The 18,435-nt window shown below is 39.8% G+C and overlaps 1 protein-coding gene across 1 annotated transcript in view; it reads right to left on the reverse strand.

Moving 5' to 3' along the window:
• Positions 1-18,398, reverse strand: part of LOC138763728 (solute carrier family 35 member D2-like protein) — a 61,689-nt gene extending 43,291 nt beyond the window's left edge. The window contains exons 1-7 of the mRNA XM_069938386.1: positions 18,158-18,398; positions 17,473-17,506; positions 17,288-17,374; positions 13,294-13,361; positions 13,140-13,211; positions 2,712-2,780; positions 1,956-2,058 (exon numbers count right to left, since the gene is read on the reverse strand). Coding sequence (XP_069794487.1) covers positions 1,956-2,058; positions 2,712-2,780; positions 13,140-13,211; positions 13,294-13,361; positions 17,288-17,374; positions 17,473-17,506; positions 18,158-18,375 — 651 coding nt within the window. The 5' untranslated portion in view covers positions 18,376-18,398. The remainder of the gene's footprint in view (positions 1-1,955; positions 2,059-2,711; positions 2,781-13,139; positions 13,212-13,293; positions 13,362-17,287; positions 17,375-17,472; positions 17,507-18,157) is intronic.
• Between the last annotated feature and the right edge of the window lie 37 nt (positions 18,399-18,435).

Here is an 18,435-nt window from a genome sequence, read left to right on the forward strand (position 1 = left end):
ATCTGACAGCCTGCTCATATTGCATTGATACTGAAGAAATGAATAACCAGAGGTGGCTATCATTTTACTTTTCTGCTGAGAAATACACAAATGCCACTATGTTGATAGAACAACTCTAAAGGAAAATAAAAGTATTTGCTTATTGTCAACTGGTGACTTGTGGCAGATAGCAGCAGAGTGGGGGTGGTTAGGGAGATTTGGCAGAATTAGTGTATTGTATATACACAAAAAAATCTGGGATACATACCTACATCATATCATGCCCGGTTAGAAGGGCAGGACAATCATCTTAAGTTTTGGGGTGGCATGGGTTATGTAGAGGTTAGCACAATGCTGTTACAGTGCCAGCAATTGGGGCCAGGGTTCGAATTCCGTGCTATCTAAGAAGTTTATAGGTTCTCTCCATGTCTGTGTGGGAGCTCCGGTTTCCTCCTACCATTCAAGATAGACTGGGGATACAAGTTAATTGGGTGTAAATTGGGCAGCACAGACTCATGGGGCAAAATGGCCCATAACCATACTGTATGTCTAATGGCCCTTTTATACAGGGATCCCACTAAATTGGCATGTTGAAAGCCAGGTCGGGTTGGATTGGAGCTTTCACACTGAACCAAGAAAAGCTGGTTCACTGTGACCTTTTAAATAGGGACCCAGCATCCCCGGGGCAAAAGGAGGCAGGGCCTGCAGCATTACAGCATTGGCATCCCAGAAAGGTGGGTAAGCCTTTTACGCAGGAGCTGATGAGAAAATGACCCCCACCAATCCCGGTTTCATCATGTTCACACAGGTAAATGAAGCGGTTAAAAGGCAGTTAATTACAGTCTTTACAGTATAAAAGTATCTTAAATTCAAATTTTTAAATTCTTCAATAATTTTAACTGAAGTTTAAAAGTTTTTTTTAATGTGAACAAGGACAAATAAGATTCACTTACAACCCTCCCACATCCAATAGTCTATTCACACTGGCACTTGAACCCAGAAATTAACCAGCAATTTAGTAGGTCACCAGCCAGTTTGATCGTTCCCAACCCAGTATAGGGGTCCATATCAACCACAGAATTAACCGCCTACTGAGGTAGCATCAAAGCCAATTAGTTTTGAATTGGCTCCAATGTGAACGGGTGACCTGGTATGCCGGTCCCGTTAGTGACACGCTGATGATGTTCTTGCATACATTAGAGGTTCTTAAAGTGGCAGGGAATGGGAAGAGCAAAAAGGTAAGATCACAGCAGAGAAAAACTGCGAACTAGCATATGGAAAGAGTGCAGAATGAGAACAGGAATTTGTTGGAATGACTACAAACAGTCCGCATGCTGTTCATCAAATTGCACATTTGTGGTATGGAGTAAAAAAAAATCAATTATTTCTAGCAGTTCTGATGGTTGGGTGGCAAGATACCATTTTTACGCATGTGTTTCATTCTCGGTGCGACTTTCCCACGTTCGTCTATAAATTGTGCATGTATGTTTCATTCTCGGTGCGACTTTCCCACGCTACCACTTTCATACGTTCACTATAAACTGTGCATGTTATCCCCGTTATCATTTTCCCTCGCCTGTCTTTTGTAAATAAAATCATTTACTACAAAAATGCATTCAAGAGTCCTTGCTCTTGAGACCCATCGAATCTGTTTTCTCACTTCTAACACCCACACACCTGCACCCAAAGAGTGATGGGCTGGAATGAGGTGTAGGTTATCTCCTTATAAAACAAAACATTCATAATATACCACTCAGGATGACACTGCTGGAGGTTGGGATCCCCTTATCTCCGTGATACCAGGTTGGTCATGTGAAAGGGCGCACAGAACTGGTTTTTCTTGGTCCAGTGTGAACAGCCCTACTGGCATTTGAAAACAGGTCGTTCACACATCTATTTAGTGCGTTCCAATGTGAAAAGGCCTTGTATAACATCAGGAATGGCATGAGAGGCACATTAGATGGAATATCACTTACTTTCGACTCCAATTTCTGCTTCACATAAGCTCCATTAGCTGCAGTTAGTACATTATTTGTAAGAATGTATCCATATCCAAATGAGTCAAATGCCATGTCAGAACTGAAAGGAAAAGCAGCCAACAATTTTTTCTTTTCTGTTTGCACCCTAAAACAAGGATATCTACAAACTATGTGAGTAGGAAGTTCATCTCTCAGACAAAATTTAAATGTTCATGCAAATTCAATAATATAAGCACATTCATCGGAATTTAAAGCTCAGATATTTTGCATCTTGAAACTGGGCTACAATCTATTTTTCAGATGAATTATGTAGCTTTTAATTTTCTACCCACTCCACAGTAATGTATTGGATTAAAAAAAAAAATCAGGAAATTCAGTTTCCTACAGTATGTACTTCCTGATAGATGGCCCAACTAAAATTTCTCTGGGCTTAGAAGTTGAAAGTACCAAGTTGCACCATGGTTGAAGTCTACTGGCCATTGCTGTGCTTGGACAAATATGCACCCTTGGCCAATTCCCCAGAAAATAATGCAACCATATTCTCATAAAATTGTGTATAAAAACAGCAAACATTTAAGCATTAAAATTAGCAGGAAGTTTTAGAAAAAAAATCATTTCCAAAAGATAGTAAAAATAAGTAGACCATGATATCACTCAATAATCTGTGAAAAGCAAAACCAGAGGCAGCTGAAGGACCAAATAGCCCACTCCTATGGTGTAACATGCTACAATTTTAATCAATTATAATCTTACCTGGCAGCAATAAATGCACCAAGCAACATTGCAAAAACCGTCATCTGAATAGATCGAGAGAAGTTCTTACTGTAAACAGATGGGAAAAAGGTCAGCTTTGATTTTTATCAATAATGGTTGGCATTTATATTACATCTTAAAACAAGAAAGGCTCCAAATGGGCAAAGAAAAATAGAACTGGCGCATCAACTAATATTTAAAGAGTAATGAAAGTTCAAAATTTAGAACAACCAAAATGCTAGAACTATTCGACAACTGTGAAACAGTTTAATCTTCTGAACTGGGCAACAGTAATAAAACATTTTATGATGCCAATTAGAAATCTCTAAACCCAAAACAATAGTAGTCTCTTGGTTATAATGCAGATAACATTTTTCATGGTCACAATAACTCCAGCACAGAAGCTGAACAGAAATTTCCACAACAAAAGTTCAATGAGATATTCCAGTATTGCCAGTAATTCCCTACTCCTCTCACACGTCCATATTAACGCTCAGAATGCTATAATCAATTTGATATTTTTACTGTAAAATCCTGAGAACGTAGACACTGGCTGCATAAACATTTGCTGAATAAGGTGGAGGGTTATCAACCATGCACCAAAACTCTCTAAATCACTAAACTGGGCTGATTGCAGTTCCTTTGAAGAGTTAATATATTGTAGACAAGAAAATAAAAAGAATGCTGCTTCAGCTTTATTCTAATATGTGTGTATTCTATCGTTATTTCATGTTCTGTAAAATACTAGTTCAAAAATGCTTCAAATTTTCAGGTTACTCCCCATTACAACTGCTGAATGCAATGTGCAACTCTGCCTGCTTGATGCCATCACTAAAGCCGAATACAAAAAATGTTCTAGGAACTGATGCACAACCAGAATTGCAATAAAAAGGAAAAACCCACAGGGGGTCTAGTGGGCAGGGGTTTTTTTTTAAAAAGGTCAATTATGATATCTCGCGAAAATCAAAGACATTAAAGTGCAATACAGAAAAAGCAAATATCAATGATCTTCAAACTAAAATTGTCCAGCTCCTCAAGAGTGGTGTATTTTCTATAAAATCTCATTGATGGTAAGATTCAAGCATCAGATCTTAAATAGATCAAAACTATAAAGCCTGATATCTTGATCTATAGTGAAGATGCAAACTCAAGTAATAAGAGTTTCATTATTCATTATTAAGTGATAGCAACAAAATCTTGTGATAGCTGAGGAAAGAAAGCAGCTCAATATATTCCAAAACTACAGCCTTTAAAATTAACAGAAAAAAATAGCATTGAAAGCAACACAATTACCTTGGTCGAGCCAATTACTACCAAACTTTGCATGCTACTTTGCTGCACCTAACTTAAGTTCCAAAAAAGAGAAGCATGACCAAATGCAGTCAGTCACCGGACAAGACTTGCAATTACATCTTCTGACAGGAGATCAAAAGATTCACAATGGTTAACAAACCAAAAAAAAAACCAGTAGCCCAGAAATTAATTACTGATTAATCTGTCTATTGAGCAATTGGAACATCTGGAAAGCTGCCATCTACTGCCTTTAATATTACCTACTTGGTTGAGCAGGAAATGATTAAATGTTGATCATTACCAGAGCATATTCTCCAAGCTTCGACAATAAATACCGCAAAACATCAGTGTCTGGGAATGCGTAAAATGCTTCAGACAAGTGTAGCATAATAATTCTCAAAAGCAATCAATTTTGATGGACTGGGAAACTGGAAGAATGGCATTTTCTGCCACAATTTGCTCATCAACAAGCATTACTTCAGCTCTTTCCTTCCCAACACATTTATTAACATCAATGCTGTTCCAAAAGTACCAGAACACAAACTTGGTCAATTTTTCAGTCCTAATCATATGATCATTCTCAAGATAAAAGAAAAAGGTATGGAGACCCCTCCCCAAATAATTAAGTAATGGGGAGGCAACTGCAAATTATAATCTACAGTACTGTCAAAAGCAAGATTAAAACCAGCAAAAAAATCCTCAGCTTATTAATGATATCATTGGGTTGCATATGGGTATAAACAATGCCTTCACTATAAGCCACAGTGGTCCAACTGCAAGTCAAAGGTGCCTAAAGTTATCCAACTCGGGGGGGAAAATATCCTAGAACAGAACCATCTGACCTGGTCAGACAGCATTAACCAAAGTTTAAGTCTTCTAAATAGAGCAAAATATGTTGCTTAATGCCTCATGGGATCCGCTACACATCTATGTAATATCCATAGAAGCAAAAAATAAATTTTTCAATTTTCTGAAGGCATCAAATCTACCATTACTTCTGCAAGAGGAAGAAGGAGACACCTGGCCAATGTGCTTTGGTTGTAGACTGATAACAAGCAGCAAACCTTGTCAATACTCCGAGGAGTTAGAAAAAATAAATTCTGCAGACCCTGGTTGTAGTGCAATACATAAAAGTGCTGGAGAAACTCAGGCCATGCAACATCAACCAACATTTCGAGCCTGAGCCTTCAGTCAAGGTACTCCAGGTTAGTCATACAAGACCGATCAGCATCAAGTTGTATTTAAAGTTCGAAGTAAAAATTTGTCAGAGTACATACATGACATCACAGAAAACTCATTATTTCTCCCATGGGTGTGGTAGAATATCTACTCGTTGGTAACTTTAAGCCGTACTAAAGAAGAAGATGTATGCACAGAACAAGGTAAACAAACTGACTGCAAATACAAAAAATAAATTCAATAATAATGTGCAAAGTTAAGAGTTCTTAAAGGAGGCTTTGATTGAGTTTGTTGTTTACGAGTCTGATGGTGGAGGGGTAGCAACTGTTCCTGAACCTGGTGGAATGAGTCTTGTGGCTCCTGTACCTATTTCCTGATAGCAGCGGAGAGAACAGAGCACGTGCTGAGTGATGTGGATCCTTGATGATTGCTGCTGCACTCCAACAGCAGCATTCCCTATAGATTTTCTTGATGGTGGGGAGAGTTTTGCCTGTGGGGTGTCCACCATCTTTTGCAGGGTTTTCTGCTCCAGAGGCATTGGTGCCCCATAACAGACTGTGATGCAGTTGGCAGCACACTTTCCACTGCACATCTTTAGAAGTTTGCTAAGGTTTCCAATGACCGCAAACTCCTTCGTAAAGGTGCTAATGTGCTTTCTTCACAACTACATTAGGGTTGAGTCCAGGAAAGGTCCCCCAAGATGGTGAATCATAGGGATTTATATTTGTTCATCTTCTCCACCTCTGATTCCCCAGTGATCATTGGATCATTCGCGTCTGGTTTTTCCCTTTTTAAAGTCCACAATCAGCTCTGTGCTCTTGGTGACATTGAGTGTAGGGTTGTTGTTAGTACACAATTCAGCCAAATTTTCAGTCTCCTTCCTCATGCTGACTCACCAGTCCTTTTTATATAGCACACTACTGTGGGATCATCGGCAAATTTGTAAATGCAATCATAAGGAACCTTGCAATGTGCAAAGCAGCTGGAGTAGGGGGTTAAAAACACAGCCCAGTGGTGCTCCAGTGCTGTTGAAGATTGTGGAGATGTTCTTGCCAATCCGTATTGGGGTCTGGAGGTGAAGAACTCCAGGATCCAATTACATAGTGGGGTACTGAGGCCCAGTGCTTGGGGTTTGCAGATTAGTTTTGAGGAAAAAAAGTAGAAAGCTAAAAGCTTTGTATTTAAATGCATGCAGCACAAGAAAATAAAGTGGATGACCTGTTGTAGAGCTATAGATTGGCAGGTACGATGTTGTGGCCACCATGGAGTTGTGGCTAAAAGATAGTTGTCATTTGAAGCTGAACGTTCAAGGATACATAGTGAATCGAAAGGACTGGCAGATATGCAGAGCAGATGACATAGCTGTCTTGGTAAGGAATAACATTAATTAGAAAGAGGTGATATAGGATCAAATGAAATAGCATCACTGTGGGTTGATTTAAGAAATGGGATGGATAGAGAGACACTGTTAGTAACTATGTACAGGCATCCAAACAATAGCTGAGACGTGGACAACAAATTACGACAGCAAATAGAAAAGACATTTCTGAAGGGCAATATTATGGGGGTTTCTTAACATGCAAGTTGATTGAAAAAAAAAAACAGGTTAGGACAGGATTTTAAGAGAAAGAAAATGTAGAATGCCACAAGATGGCTTTTTAGAACAGCTTGTTGATGAGCCCACTTGGGGAGTGACTGTATTGTATTGGGTCTTATGTAATGCACGAGAGGTGACTAGAGCTCTTAGGGTAAAGGAACCATTGGGGGCATCGATCACAATACGACTGAGTTCAATTTGAGATTTAACAAGGAGAAACTAAAGTCATAAGTAATATTTCAGTGGAGTAAAGGGAATTAGAGTGGCATGACAGAAGAACTAGCCAAAGTAGGCAGAGCATCAATGGATGGAGTTTCTGCAAGAAATAAGGAAGGTGCAGGATAAATACATATCAAAAAGAGGAAATATTTGAATGGAAAAATGTTCCAACAGTGACTGACAAGGGAAGTCAAGGCCCACGTAAAGGTAAAGGGAGCATACAAGGAAGCAAAAATTAATGGGAAGAGGATTGGAAAGTTTTTAAAAACTTAGAAGGTAACTAAAATACTCATAAGGAGGGAAAAAATGTAGTGTGAAAGTAGGCTGGCAAATAGGCTAGCAAATAATATCAAAAAGGATACAAAAGCTTCAAGTATATAAAGAGTAAGAAGTGAGAGGAGATATAGGACCAATGGAAAATAATGCTGGAGAAATAATAAGAGAATTAAAGGCGATGACAACGGACCTAAAGGACTACTTTTCTTTACTGTGGAAGACATTAGCAGTGTGCCAGATGTCAAAAGGTATCAGCAAAGGGAAGCAGGCACAGTTACTATTTCAAGGGAGAAGGTGCTCAGAGAACAGAATGGTCTAAGGGTGGGTAAGTCTCCCAGACAAGCTACATTGCACCCTTGGGTTCTGAAAAAGTAGCAGGAGAGGTCGTACAGATATTGATAATGATCTTTCAGGAATCATTAGTTTCTGATACTGTCCTGGAGGTCTGGAAAAATTGCCACTATCATCCCACTATTCAAGAAGTGAGGGAGGCAGCAGAAAGGAAATTATAGATTGGTAAGCCGGATGTCAGTGGTTGGAACTGATTGTCAAGGATGAGGTTACGAAGTACTTGGAGGAACATGACAAGATAGGACAAAGCCAGCATGGTTTCTTGAAAGGAAAATCTTTCTTGACAAACCTGTTGGAATTCTTTAAAGAAGTAAAAACACTCCAAAATGCAGAAGAAGTCAGCCGGTCTTTTCAGCATTCATAGGAGACAAAGATATATTGCCAACCTTTTGGGCCTGAGCCCTTCTTCAAGGAAGAAATAGAATGAAGCAGAAAGTCTCAGAATTCAGACAATGCTGGCTGGGGGAGGAATCCAGACCAACAAAAGTTGCTCCAGCATTTAAGTACATTTTTACTACAATCACACCGTCTGTGACTTTCGTGTTTACCTCTGCAGGGTAGATAAAAGATATTTGGATCTTCTGAAGTCCTTTGACAAGGTGCTGCACAGGAGGCTAATTAACAAGATCCCATGGTATAAACAGGAATTATACTAGCGTGGGTAGAGCTTTGGCTGACTAGCAGGAAGTAGAGAGTCAGAATATAGGAATCATATTCTGATTGGCCACCAGTTGCTGATGGTGTTCCACGTGGGTCGATGTTGGGTCTGCCTCATTTTATGTTGTATATTTGTGCCCAAGTTTGCACATGATATGAAGGTGGGTGGAGGAGCAGGCAGTGATGAGGAAACAGAGGTTGCAGAAGGACATAGATTAGGAAAATGGGCAGAAAAGTGGCAAATTGAATACAATGTCGGAAAGTGCACGGTCATGCAATTTGGTAGAAAAAAAATAAATGGGCAGATTATTTTCTAAATGAAAATTCCCAGATGCAAAGTGACCTGGGAGTCTTCACGCAGGATAGCCTGAAGGTATACTTGCAAGTTAAGTTGCGGTGAAAGCTGCAAATGCAATGCTGGCATTCATTTCAAGGGGAATGTGATGTTGAGGCTTTATAAGGCACTGGCAAAACCTCACTTAAGAGTATTGTGAGCAGTTTTTGGCACCTCATCTAAGGATGTGCTGACTTTGGTGAGGTTTTAGAGGGGATTCACAAGGATGATTCCAGAAATCAAAAGGTTACATGAGGAGCATTTGACACCTCTTGGCCTTTGCTCATTGGCATTTAGGAGAATGAGGGGCAGGGATCTCATTGAAACATTTCAAATGTTGAAAGGCATGGAAAGAGTAGATGTAGAAAGGTTGTTTACTATGGTGGAAGAGTCTACGACAAGAGGGTAGAACTTCAGGTTTAAAGCACGTCTGCTTAGAATAGAGATGCTGAAGAATTCTTTAGCCAAAGGTTGGTGAATCTGTGGAATTTGTTGCTACAGGCAAATTGTGAAAGACCAGGTCATTGGGTGTATTTAAGGCAGAGATTAATTGGTTCTTGATTAACCTGGGCATCAAAGATTAGGGAGAAAAGGTCGGGCAGCGGGGCTGAGAAGGAAAATGGACCCACTCATGATTAAATGGCAAGGCAGACTCAATGGTCTGAAGAGCATATTTCTACTCCTATGTCTTATGGTGAGGATGGTGTTGAATACCCAAGTGTAGTCAATAATGACATACTGATGTATGCATCTTTGCTGCCAGGATGTTTCAGGGATTTGGGCAGAGTAAGCAAGTTGGCATCTGCCATAGAATTGTTGAGACAGTAGGCATATTGGAATGAATCCATGTTGCCGCTCGTGATTCAACACCAGCCTCCCAAAACATTTCATCACTGTGGATGTGAGTACCTCTGGTTGGTCATCATTTTGGACAGGTTACCACACTCTTCTTGGGCACTGCCATAATTGAGGCCTATTGGGTACCACGCCCTGTCAGAGTGAGATGTTGAAGACATCGTGAATATATTGGCCAGTTGGTCAGCACATATTTTTAGCACTCAGTTGGGTACTCCATGCAGACCAGATTCTTTCCTTGGATTCATTCTCCTGAAGGCTGCCTTTTCATCATCCTTGGATATGGACAGCAGAGGAGCATCAGGGGACGTGGGTGCACAGTGGTTCTTCCTTGTTCTGGTAGTCAAATCAGGCAGAGAAGGCATTAATTTCAGCTGGGAGTGAAGTTTTGCTGTCTCCTACTGCACCAGATTTTGTTTTGTAGCAGGTTACATTATTTGGCCCTGCCACAGCAATAGGGTGTCTTTTGTTGTTTCTATTCTCATCCGGAATCTCCACTTCGCCAGGAAGGGGCTTTCTGTAGGTTGTACCTGCTCCTTGTGTAGTGTTCTGGGTCAATGGACTTAAATGCCTGTGATCTGCCTCTCAGCATGTTTCAGATTTTATTGTTCATCCAGAGCTTCTGGCTGGGAGAAATCCTTAATGATTTGGAGATATACACCTCCACTGCTATTCTGACAAAAGTCCATAAAAGATCTGGTGTAATCATTAGATCCTCAGCTGAATTCTTGAACATCACCCGAGGCAGTTCTTTAACCGTTCTTCAGCTTCACACAACCAACTTCTGGCTGTCAAACAGAAGGAGCATTGCCAGGTCATTGAATTTGCTAAAATGCAGTCTCAGGAAAGAAAGATAGGCCTTATTTATCTTAGTGTAGATAAAGTGTGATCAAGTGTGCTGGGACCTCTGGTACAGTAGGTAATAGTATGGTGAAATTTGAGCAGTGTCTTCTTTAGACAACCCTGGTTGAAGTCACCATGATTTATAGTGTTCCGGGGTGGGTTTCTCTCAATCACTGACATCATGTAGGTCCAAACAAATGCTTGTTTGCAATTGGCATCAGGAGGGTTAGAAACTCTGGTGCAAATCACTGATGAGAACTCTGGGTAGACAGGATCTGCATTTTTCTCTAAAGCAGTGGAGGAGTTGATCACCTTTCCTCAACATCCAAGCACCAGCCAGTATTAACTAAAAAGTACACACTACCCCCTCTCTCTTAGCCAGAATCTGAGTTACGATCTAGTCTGTGAATAGTAGAACTGTCTGGTTGGATTGCAGGGTCCAGTATGTTCTCTGTTAGCCAGGTCACAATGCAGCAAACATTGTGTTTGTTCCTCAAGTCTCTGATAAAACAGCCTTGCTGTTTTATTTTCTAATGTCTGGATATTCACTAGTAGAATGGAAGGTCTCAGTCTGCTGCACTTCAGTCTGGTTTGGATCCCCGCCATATTTCCGGCCTTGACATTGGTGGTGGACTAACCCTTTAAGGCTCTGCATTCTAGCCATCGCCAGAGAGATGTGAAGATTGTTAATATGGTTCAGCAGCTCCACATTAGGAAGAAGATTGAATGTTGCTGATTGCAGTGCAAGGGTTTTTTTTTATATATACAGCTTGCAGAAAGTCGCTGTTCATCACCTGTGCCATTTTATCAGATGAACATCAAACTGTATTTTTTATTTGAGTTGGAAAAGCTTCCCTAGATGTCTCACAGGAGCATTACTAATAAAATTGATAATACTCAAATGATATTTTAGGGATGATTAAGTTTGAACCAAAGGAAAGATTGGTAGGGTTAAATGAGACAATTCCACACCTTTCAGCCTTGGCATCTGAAAACAATTGTTCATGATGAATCAAGTCAATTTAGATACATTGAGGCAGAAACCATAAACATTTCAAACTCTATGGAAGGATAGTATTAGAGAAATAGGGAATGGCAATGCCATAAGGAACATGAAAATCAGAACCAAATCTCAAAAGTCAAGGTTTTGCTTCAAGACAAGTTCATGTTGGTTAAATGGAATGTAGTGCAGGTTAATACACAAGCAGAAGATCAATTTTGATGGGGTGTGCATGGTAAGAGCATGTTGTAATAGTAATATCCTCGTGTTAAAAATTAGACATGAAAGAAGACAAGCCAATGCAAGAGTTAGGTAATACTATGGAAATGGAAGCAGACAGTCCCTGCAATGGTAAAGATGAAGACAGGTCATCAATCCAAAATATTAACTGTTTCTTTCTCCATGGCTGCTGCCTGGCCACAATTAGAAGTATTTAATATTTGTTGTAACCAGTCTAGTTTATTCTCAGACAATTGCCACAAGTCATTAGTTGGGGCCATTTCTGTTTATCTGGTACTTTGTTAGAAGCACTTATAATTTTAAGGTAGTATATGGGTTGAAAAGATGAGGTAGAGCTGGCTAAGCTAGCATATGTCAATTTACAAGGAGGATTACAAGATAGCCAATAAACTAAAAAAAAAATCAAATCTAAAACCATCATTTTAGCAACTTCTAGTGTTGAGATTATAAGCAAAAAGGCACAAAGAAACATTTTGTTTTAATTTTAACTAGCACAGTAACAGGCCATTTCAGACCACTGGTCCATGCCAAATTACACCCCATTAACCTACACCCCCTGTATGTTTTGAATGGTACAAGGTGGAGCCAGAGCTTTCGGAACTGAACAACATGAGATCATAGATGAAGTACAATTGCTTAAACTTTTGGGATAGGACTTAGTGCAATGCCTTTAGAGCGCCAGCTATCGGGACCAGGGTTCAAATCCTGCATTGTTTGTAAGGAGTTTGTATGTTCTCCCCCTTGTCTGCATCTGTTTTCCGAGGGTTCCTGTTCGAAACAGGTGTAGGTTAATTGGATGTAAATTGGGTAGCATAGACTTGAGGGTCAAAATGGCCTGTTACCATGATGTACATCTAAATTTAAAAAAATTATCTGCTTTCATGGATATGGAACAGTACTGAATTTTAATAAATTTTTGATTTTGATCCTGGGCTATTCACACAAACCATGTTTAACTTGGAACAAAATCTCATTCATGTATTTGAGACATAGATCAGGTGACAAGACATACAAGCAAGTGTTATGACACTCATTCACACTGCAGACAGAAAATGGTCAAATGCTAATAAATCCTCAAGTATTTCCAACATTCCAGTTCATACTAATGATAGAAAAAATGTTTGGAGAATAACAATGTTTTCAAGGAATATATTATTCAAAAAATCTTATTGAAAATCCCATGTGCAGAATAGAAAAGGATTCTCTCAATAAGACATTGGTTTTTAAATTGTGAAAGTTATAAACAAGGTTAATTGCCAGTCACAACATTTATTCATGATGTCATACTTCCACCTCATCGGTACTATTCATGATGTTCTTGATTTTCAAAATCAGGTAGAAAAATGCAGCAAGAGCTAGGAGTATTATCAAATAAACTGCTGACTTTCAACAATGAACTAAATTGGTTCAAAGCATAACTCGTTGTAACATAAAACTGACTAAACTCAGCTTTTGGGAAATGTAATAGTGGATTGCAAACTATTTACCAATAATGTATTTGCTTTTAAAGGAGTGTATAAAATATTTGATTGATAAAGTAAAAACAAATATTAAATAACCAAGTACATTTTTTGTGTTACTTACTTAAGCAACAAACTTTCTGCTATCATTGTAAACAGAATAGAAAACCGCCTTAGGACTGTAAACATCGGGAGACTGTGAAAAGAAAACTGAATTTAGATTATGCCATATTATTCAAACCAAAGCACCTCTTCCAAAAGAATGGATTCAAACATACTTAAGTTTCTTAGTACCAAGAAGTCCTGTCATTTGGTTCCCCATGTACAAGAGAGGTAGTGGAAATACCTATGAGAAATAATTAAAAAATTGACATTAAATGTTATATTAACTAATTGACAAAATGTAAAACATACTCAAATTATTGTAAATCTCAAAAGCATACAACACTTACAATGTTGTAACCACCTCACTGACAAAAGGCAAAGGAGGAAAAACCCAACACCCAACCCCAACCAACCAATTTTCCCCTGCAACCGCGTCTGCCTGTCCCGCATCAGACTTGTCAGCCACAAACGAGCCTGCAGCTGACGTGGACATTTACCCCCTCCATAAATCTTCGTCCGCGAAACCAAGCCAAAGAAGACTTTAATATAGGATATGCATAAAGTCAGACCATATTTATCACTAAAGAAAATTTAAGACACAACATGAACATTCAAAACTCTTAGATAGGCACATGGATACAAGAAAAATAAATTGCTATGGGTGTGAGGGAGCAAAGGATTAGATTGTTGTGCAGTAGGTTGGCACAACAGCACGAGTCAAAGGGCCTGTACTGTGCTGTAATATTCTACACTAGAAAATGTTTTGCCTGCTAAAATGTTACATACTCAGTAGCTAAAAGGAAATAGTGGACCTCTAACAACAGCACTGTTTCTCTTCCATTCTTTTCCCTCAGTAGATTTCAACACAATTTGCAAGTATGGTACTTCCCTGGTACTCTGGCCACATTTAGGAAAACTACTTTGAAGTGATGTAATGGATGGAAGCAGTATGAAATTATATTGGGCTAGAACCTATGGATAAATGTAAATAGCTCATTGCAATCTGCCAACAAGTTTTAACAGTTCAACACTTCTACACAAGTGCAGAACCAAGCCACTCCTGAGATTGTCTGGCTACTCTTTGCCACTGGATTCTGGGTGGTCTAATGGTGTAGCATAAACTTGCTAAATTCCACAGTATGTCCAACTGCAGACTCAGGAGTTAGAGAATCATAAACCCACTTAGATAAATGAAGATTTCGGCTGCAACGAAAATAAAAATATGACTATTTAAATAGTATATGCTTGCTTCAGCTTCCTTTTAATTGTCTTAGGCAATTTAACATTTATGTTTATCATTTAAGTTTATTTTATATTTTACTTTTAATAACTTGATTATCAGAGGCATTCAGAAGGCTTTTAAAAGAAATTTGATAGCTTTGGCACAAGGCAAATTTCCAATTGAGAAATTGGGTTCTGGATCGTCCCCATAACTAGATGACAAAGGACAAGGCCCTGACATCATACAGATCTTCACTGTGTGAGCTTCATATCTGCTACGCACCCAATCATCAGTCAGTAATTAAGTAAATTAAGTAAATACAGAAGTTTGGCAGGGAGGTTTTTCTACCGTCTTTTTTTTAAATTGAGACATACAGCAGGCTAACAGGCCCTTTCGGCTCACAAGCGCATGCTGGCCAATTATACCTAATTAACCAACAACCTCCGATACATTTTTGGAGGGTGGGAGGACACCAAACCCCCAGGGAAAACCCATGCAGACACAGAAAGAATGTACAAACTCCTTATAGACACTACAGGATTCGAACCAGATTCCAAATTGCTGGCACTGTAACAGTTTTGTGCTAACTGCTTCACGAATGGTGCCACCCCAGGCACAGTTCCGGGAAACTTTTTTAAAAATTCTATTTATCTAAACTGTTAGCTAGCAGTTGTACACTAACTAATCATGTGCAGTTTTTATTTCAACATTTGGAGTAATAATCTTTTTGTGCCAATAAAAAATTACTTTACAAGAAATTCACATTGTACGGAAGTATCCCAGCAATATCATTTACGTGATCCTAATGCAGGTACAGGAATGAATGTTGATGACAAGTTCTACAGCAAAGGAAATCTACATTCCTTACTTGGCCAGGCCCACTAAAGTGGTCAACTGTCCCAAAGTGGATAGGGAAGCAATTAGGGATGGATAATAAATAAGTTTGAAACCAATGATCACATATGGTGAACACAAAGTAACCTGCACAACTTGTTAGATACAATAACAATTGTGTATTGCCATTTGCTCTTATGATTGTAGTGTAATACACAAAAGCGCTGGAGAAATTCAGCAGGTCATGCAGCAGTTATAGGAATTAAAGGATAACCAACAAGTCGGGCTTGACCCCTTCAGCAAGATATAAGCAAAAAGCAAACAAGTGCCTGAATAAAAAGGTGGGGGGAGGGAGGAAGGAACAGCAGACAGGAGTACAGGCTAGCAGGCAAGAGGCCATGGGGGCATCTAGGTGGGAGGGCAGAAGAGCAAAATAGATGGGAGTTGAAAGCCCCCGCAAATGGAGAGGGTAAAGCCCCCGCAAATGGAGAGGGTAAAGCCCCCGCAAATGGAGAGGGTAAAGCCCCCGCAAATGGAGAGGGTAAAGCCCCCGCAAATGGAGAGGGTAAAGCCCCCGCAAATGGAGAGGGTAAAGCCCCCGCAAATGGAGAGGGTAAAGCCCCCGCAAATGGAGAGGGTAAAGCCCCCGCAAATGGAGAGGGTAAAGCCCCCGCAAATGGAGAGGGTAAAGCCCCCCGAGAGAGAGAGAGAGAGAGAGAGAGAGAGAGAGAGAGAGAGAGAGAGAGAGAGAGAGAGAGAGAGAGAGAGAGATATTCAGGTGAAGATTTCAATGGAAACTGAAGAAGTCAATGTTAATATCTTCTGGTTGAAGAATGCCCAGACTGAATATTGTTCCTCCTCCAATGTGTGGGAATGCTGAATTTGGCAGTGCATGAGGCCATGATAAACTTTGTAGTGATAAAATTCTTTCATTAATCTGGAGTGCCAAGTTCTTAGCATTTACAATACAACATCATTTTAAAAAAGAAAGGAAAATATGGGTTCATATGTTTAGACTCTAGAACTAAAAGTTCCATAACAAACTGGTGCTCGACAAGTCATGCCAAGCAGAAACCAGCTTATCTTTAAACAATTGCAGAACCCAGATCCAAGAAACCTTCATATTGTCCATGAAACGTTAAGTTTCTCAAAACAGAATTGAATTACTTGTTGCTACACATACTCATATTCAGTGAAAAGTCATTCTACATGCTACACAAGCTTCAGTTCTAGATAGTATAGTTTTACAGAGAAAAGTTCAAGAGCCTTGTCATTTGACTAAGGAGAGGTCTATTTGATGACAGCTGGAAAAGAAGCTGCCCTCAAATCTGGTGATACGAGTTTCTAAACTCGTGCATCTTCTACCTAATGTTGAAAGAGGGCTTTGAAGAGGATCACTAGGCTAGTATGGATCTTTTAATTTGTTGGCTGCTTTCCCAAGACACCACACAGCATGAATGGAGTTGGAGGGAAGGTTGATTTGCCTCATAGCCCAAGCTGCATTCACAACTCTGCAATTTCTTGCAATTTTGGGCAGAGCATTTCCAGCATCAAGCTGCAATGTATCCAGAGTAATGCGTCTGAATACGTACTTTTGTTTTAATGGCGGATCTATAACAATGTGTACGTCATTGGGGATGCGTTAAATTTGTTTAGGCTTGAGAAAGTAGATGTGTCGATGAACTGTTTTGTCCATAATAATCAAGTTTTACAGAAGTATATTGAAGGTTAAGCTAATGGAGTGGTATGAATTCTATCTAAGATGGAATGGTCTGAGGCCAATTTCACCCCACTAAAAACAGGTACTGAAAATGTTTGTTTTTATATTTGTTAACAACTTGCCTGGATTTTTTAAAAAAAAACAGCAAATGTCATTTTGCCAGACCACCAGAAAAAACATTGGTCAATTAACTCAAATTTGTGATAAAAAAGAACATTAGTGGTCAGCTATGCTACAAAGTGAATAGTTTACAAACCTGAAAATTCCAAGAGTTAAAAGCATCCTCTAAAAATTCATAATATGTGGAAAACCTTGCTTTCTAAACCGTATAAATTACGGTTTCCACTCACTGTGTAGAATGCATATACATCCAAAGATATTCAAGACTTGCCTTTCGAGGTATACTGTAGTCGAGGTTAGGAAATGTTACCACGCCGCACGCCTTCCCCACCCACAGTAGGGTCACCGTCGCCAACATCTACAAATGGAAGAAAGTTTTCAGAAAGTAGACCACATGCTGCGGTTCATCCAAAATAACAACTTTGACAAGCGAATCAAAGAATGGCAGCAACGTACCTGACCAAGGCCCACAAATATTATTGATGGAAATCTACGGATGGAATTAAAAATGAGAACGATCAATCTCCAATACGTTTGCAAAGTTTGTAAGCCAGGGCTGAAAAGTGGGAGTTTACCATTTCCTCTTTTCTGAAAATTAACAAGCCGCAAAACAGAAAATGCAAAACCAATACATTTAGCTGTATTTAAAAACAAATTTCTGCAACAGTGGCCCAATACAAAACGTTCAAATTTTTAAAAAGTCACTAACATCAAGCAAAGTTGCATGCCTGTCAATTAAAAACATGCAATCTTTCTCAAAAAAAAACTTTCACTAGAAAGATCATTGTTTCCTAAAAAAAATGCCGATGATCGACCCCAAGGAAATAGAAGCTGCATTTTTCCCAAAATGTTTAATTTAAAGCTATTTTAAAATGTACCGGTTTGCAATATATCAATATTTTAAAATGGTAAGTAATGAATAGATTCTCTAATGCGTTTAAAGTACACCCGTGCCAATTCGAATCGGGCATCCCATTTTAATCGGAATCAGTGCAAAGAAGCCACGACTACATCAGATGCCATGTGAAAAGGCGCATTCGGCGCTGCCTGGGCTCGGGACGGACCAGCGAGCGGCTGCACTCCTGCAAACCCTCGCGGCGTCAGACCCGGGGTTCCCGCCCCGCCGTCGCTCTCTTATCACCTGTGGCTGGTCAGGACGCTCTTGTTCACGACGACAATAAAAAACGAGCTGATCCCGTAGAAGGCGGCCGCGCAGAGCTTCAGGAAGACAGTCATCGGCTTGGCCGACATCTCTGTCACCCGAGCTCGCTTGACGCCTCGGGCAGCATCTGCAGCCGCCTCGCTTCTTTCCTGCCTGGACTTAACCACAACATCATGACGTTGACGAGCACCCAACATGTCTTCTCCCTCGACTCCGCCGCGACGTCCCACCCACCTCAACGCGCTGACGTCACGTCT

This window comes from Narcine bancroftii, chromosome 5, assembly GCF_036971445.1.
Source record: "Narcine bancroftii isolate sNarBan1 chromosome 5, sNarBan1.hap1, whole genome shotgun sequence".
In the NCBI taxonomy this organism is placed as follows: Eukaryota; Metazoa; Chordata; class Chondrichthyes; order Torpediniformes; family Narcinidae; genus Narcine; species Narcine bancroftii.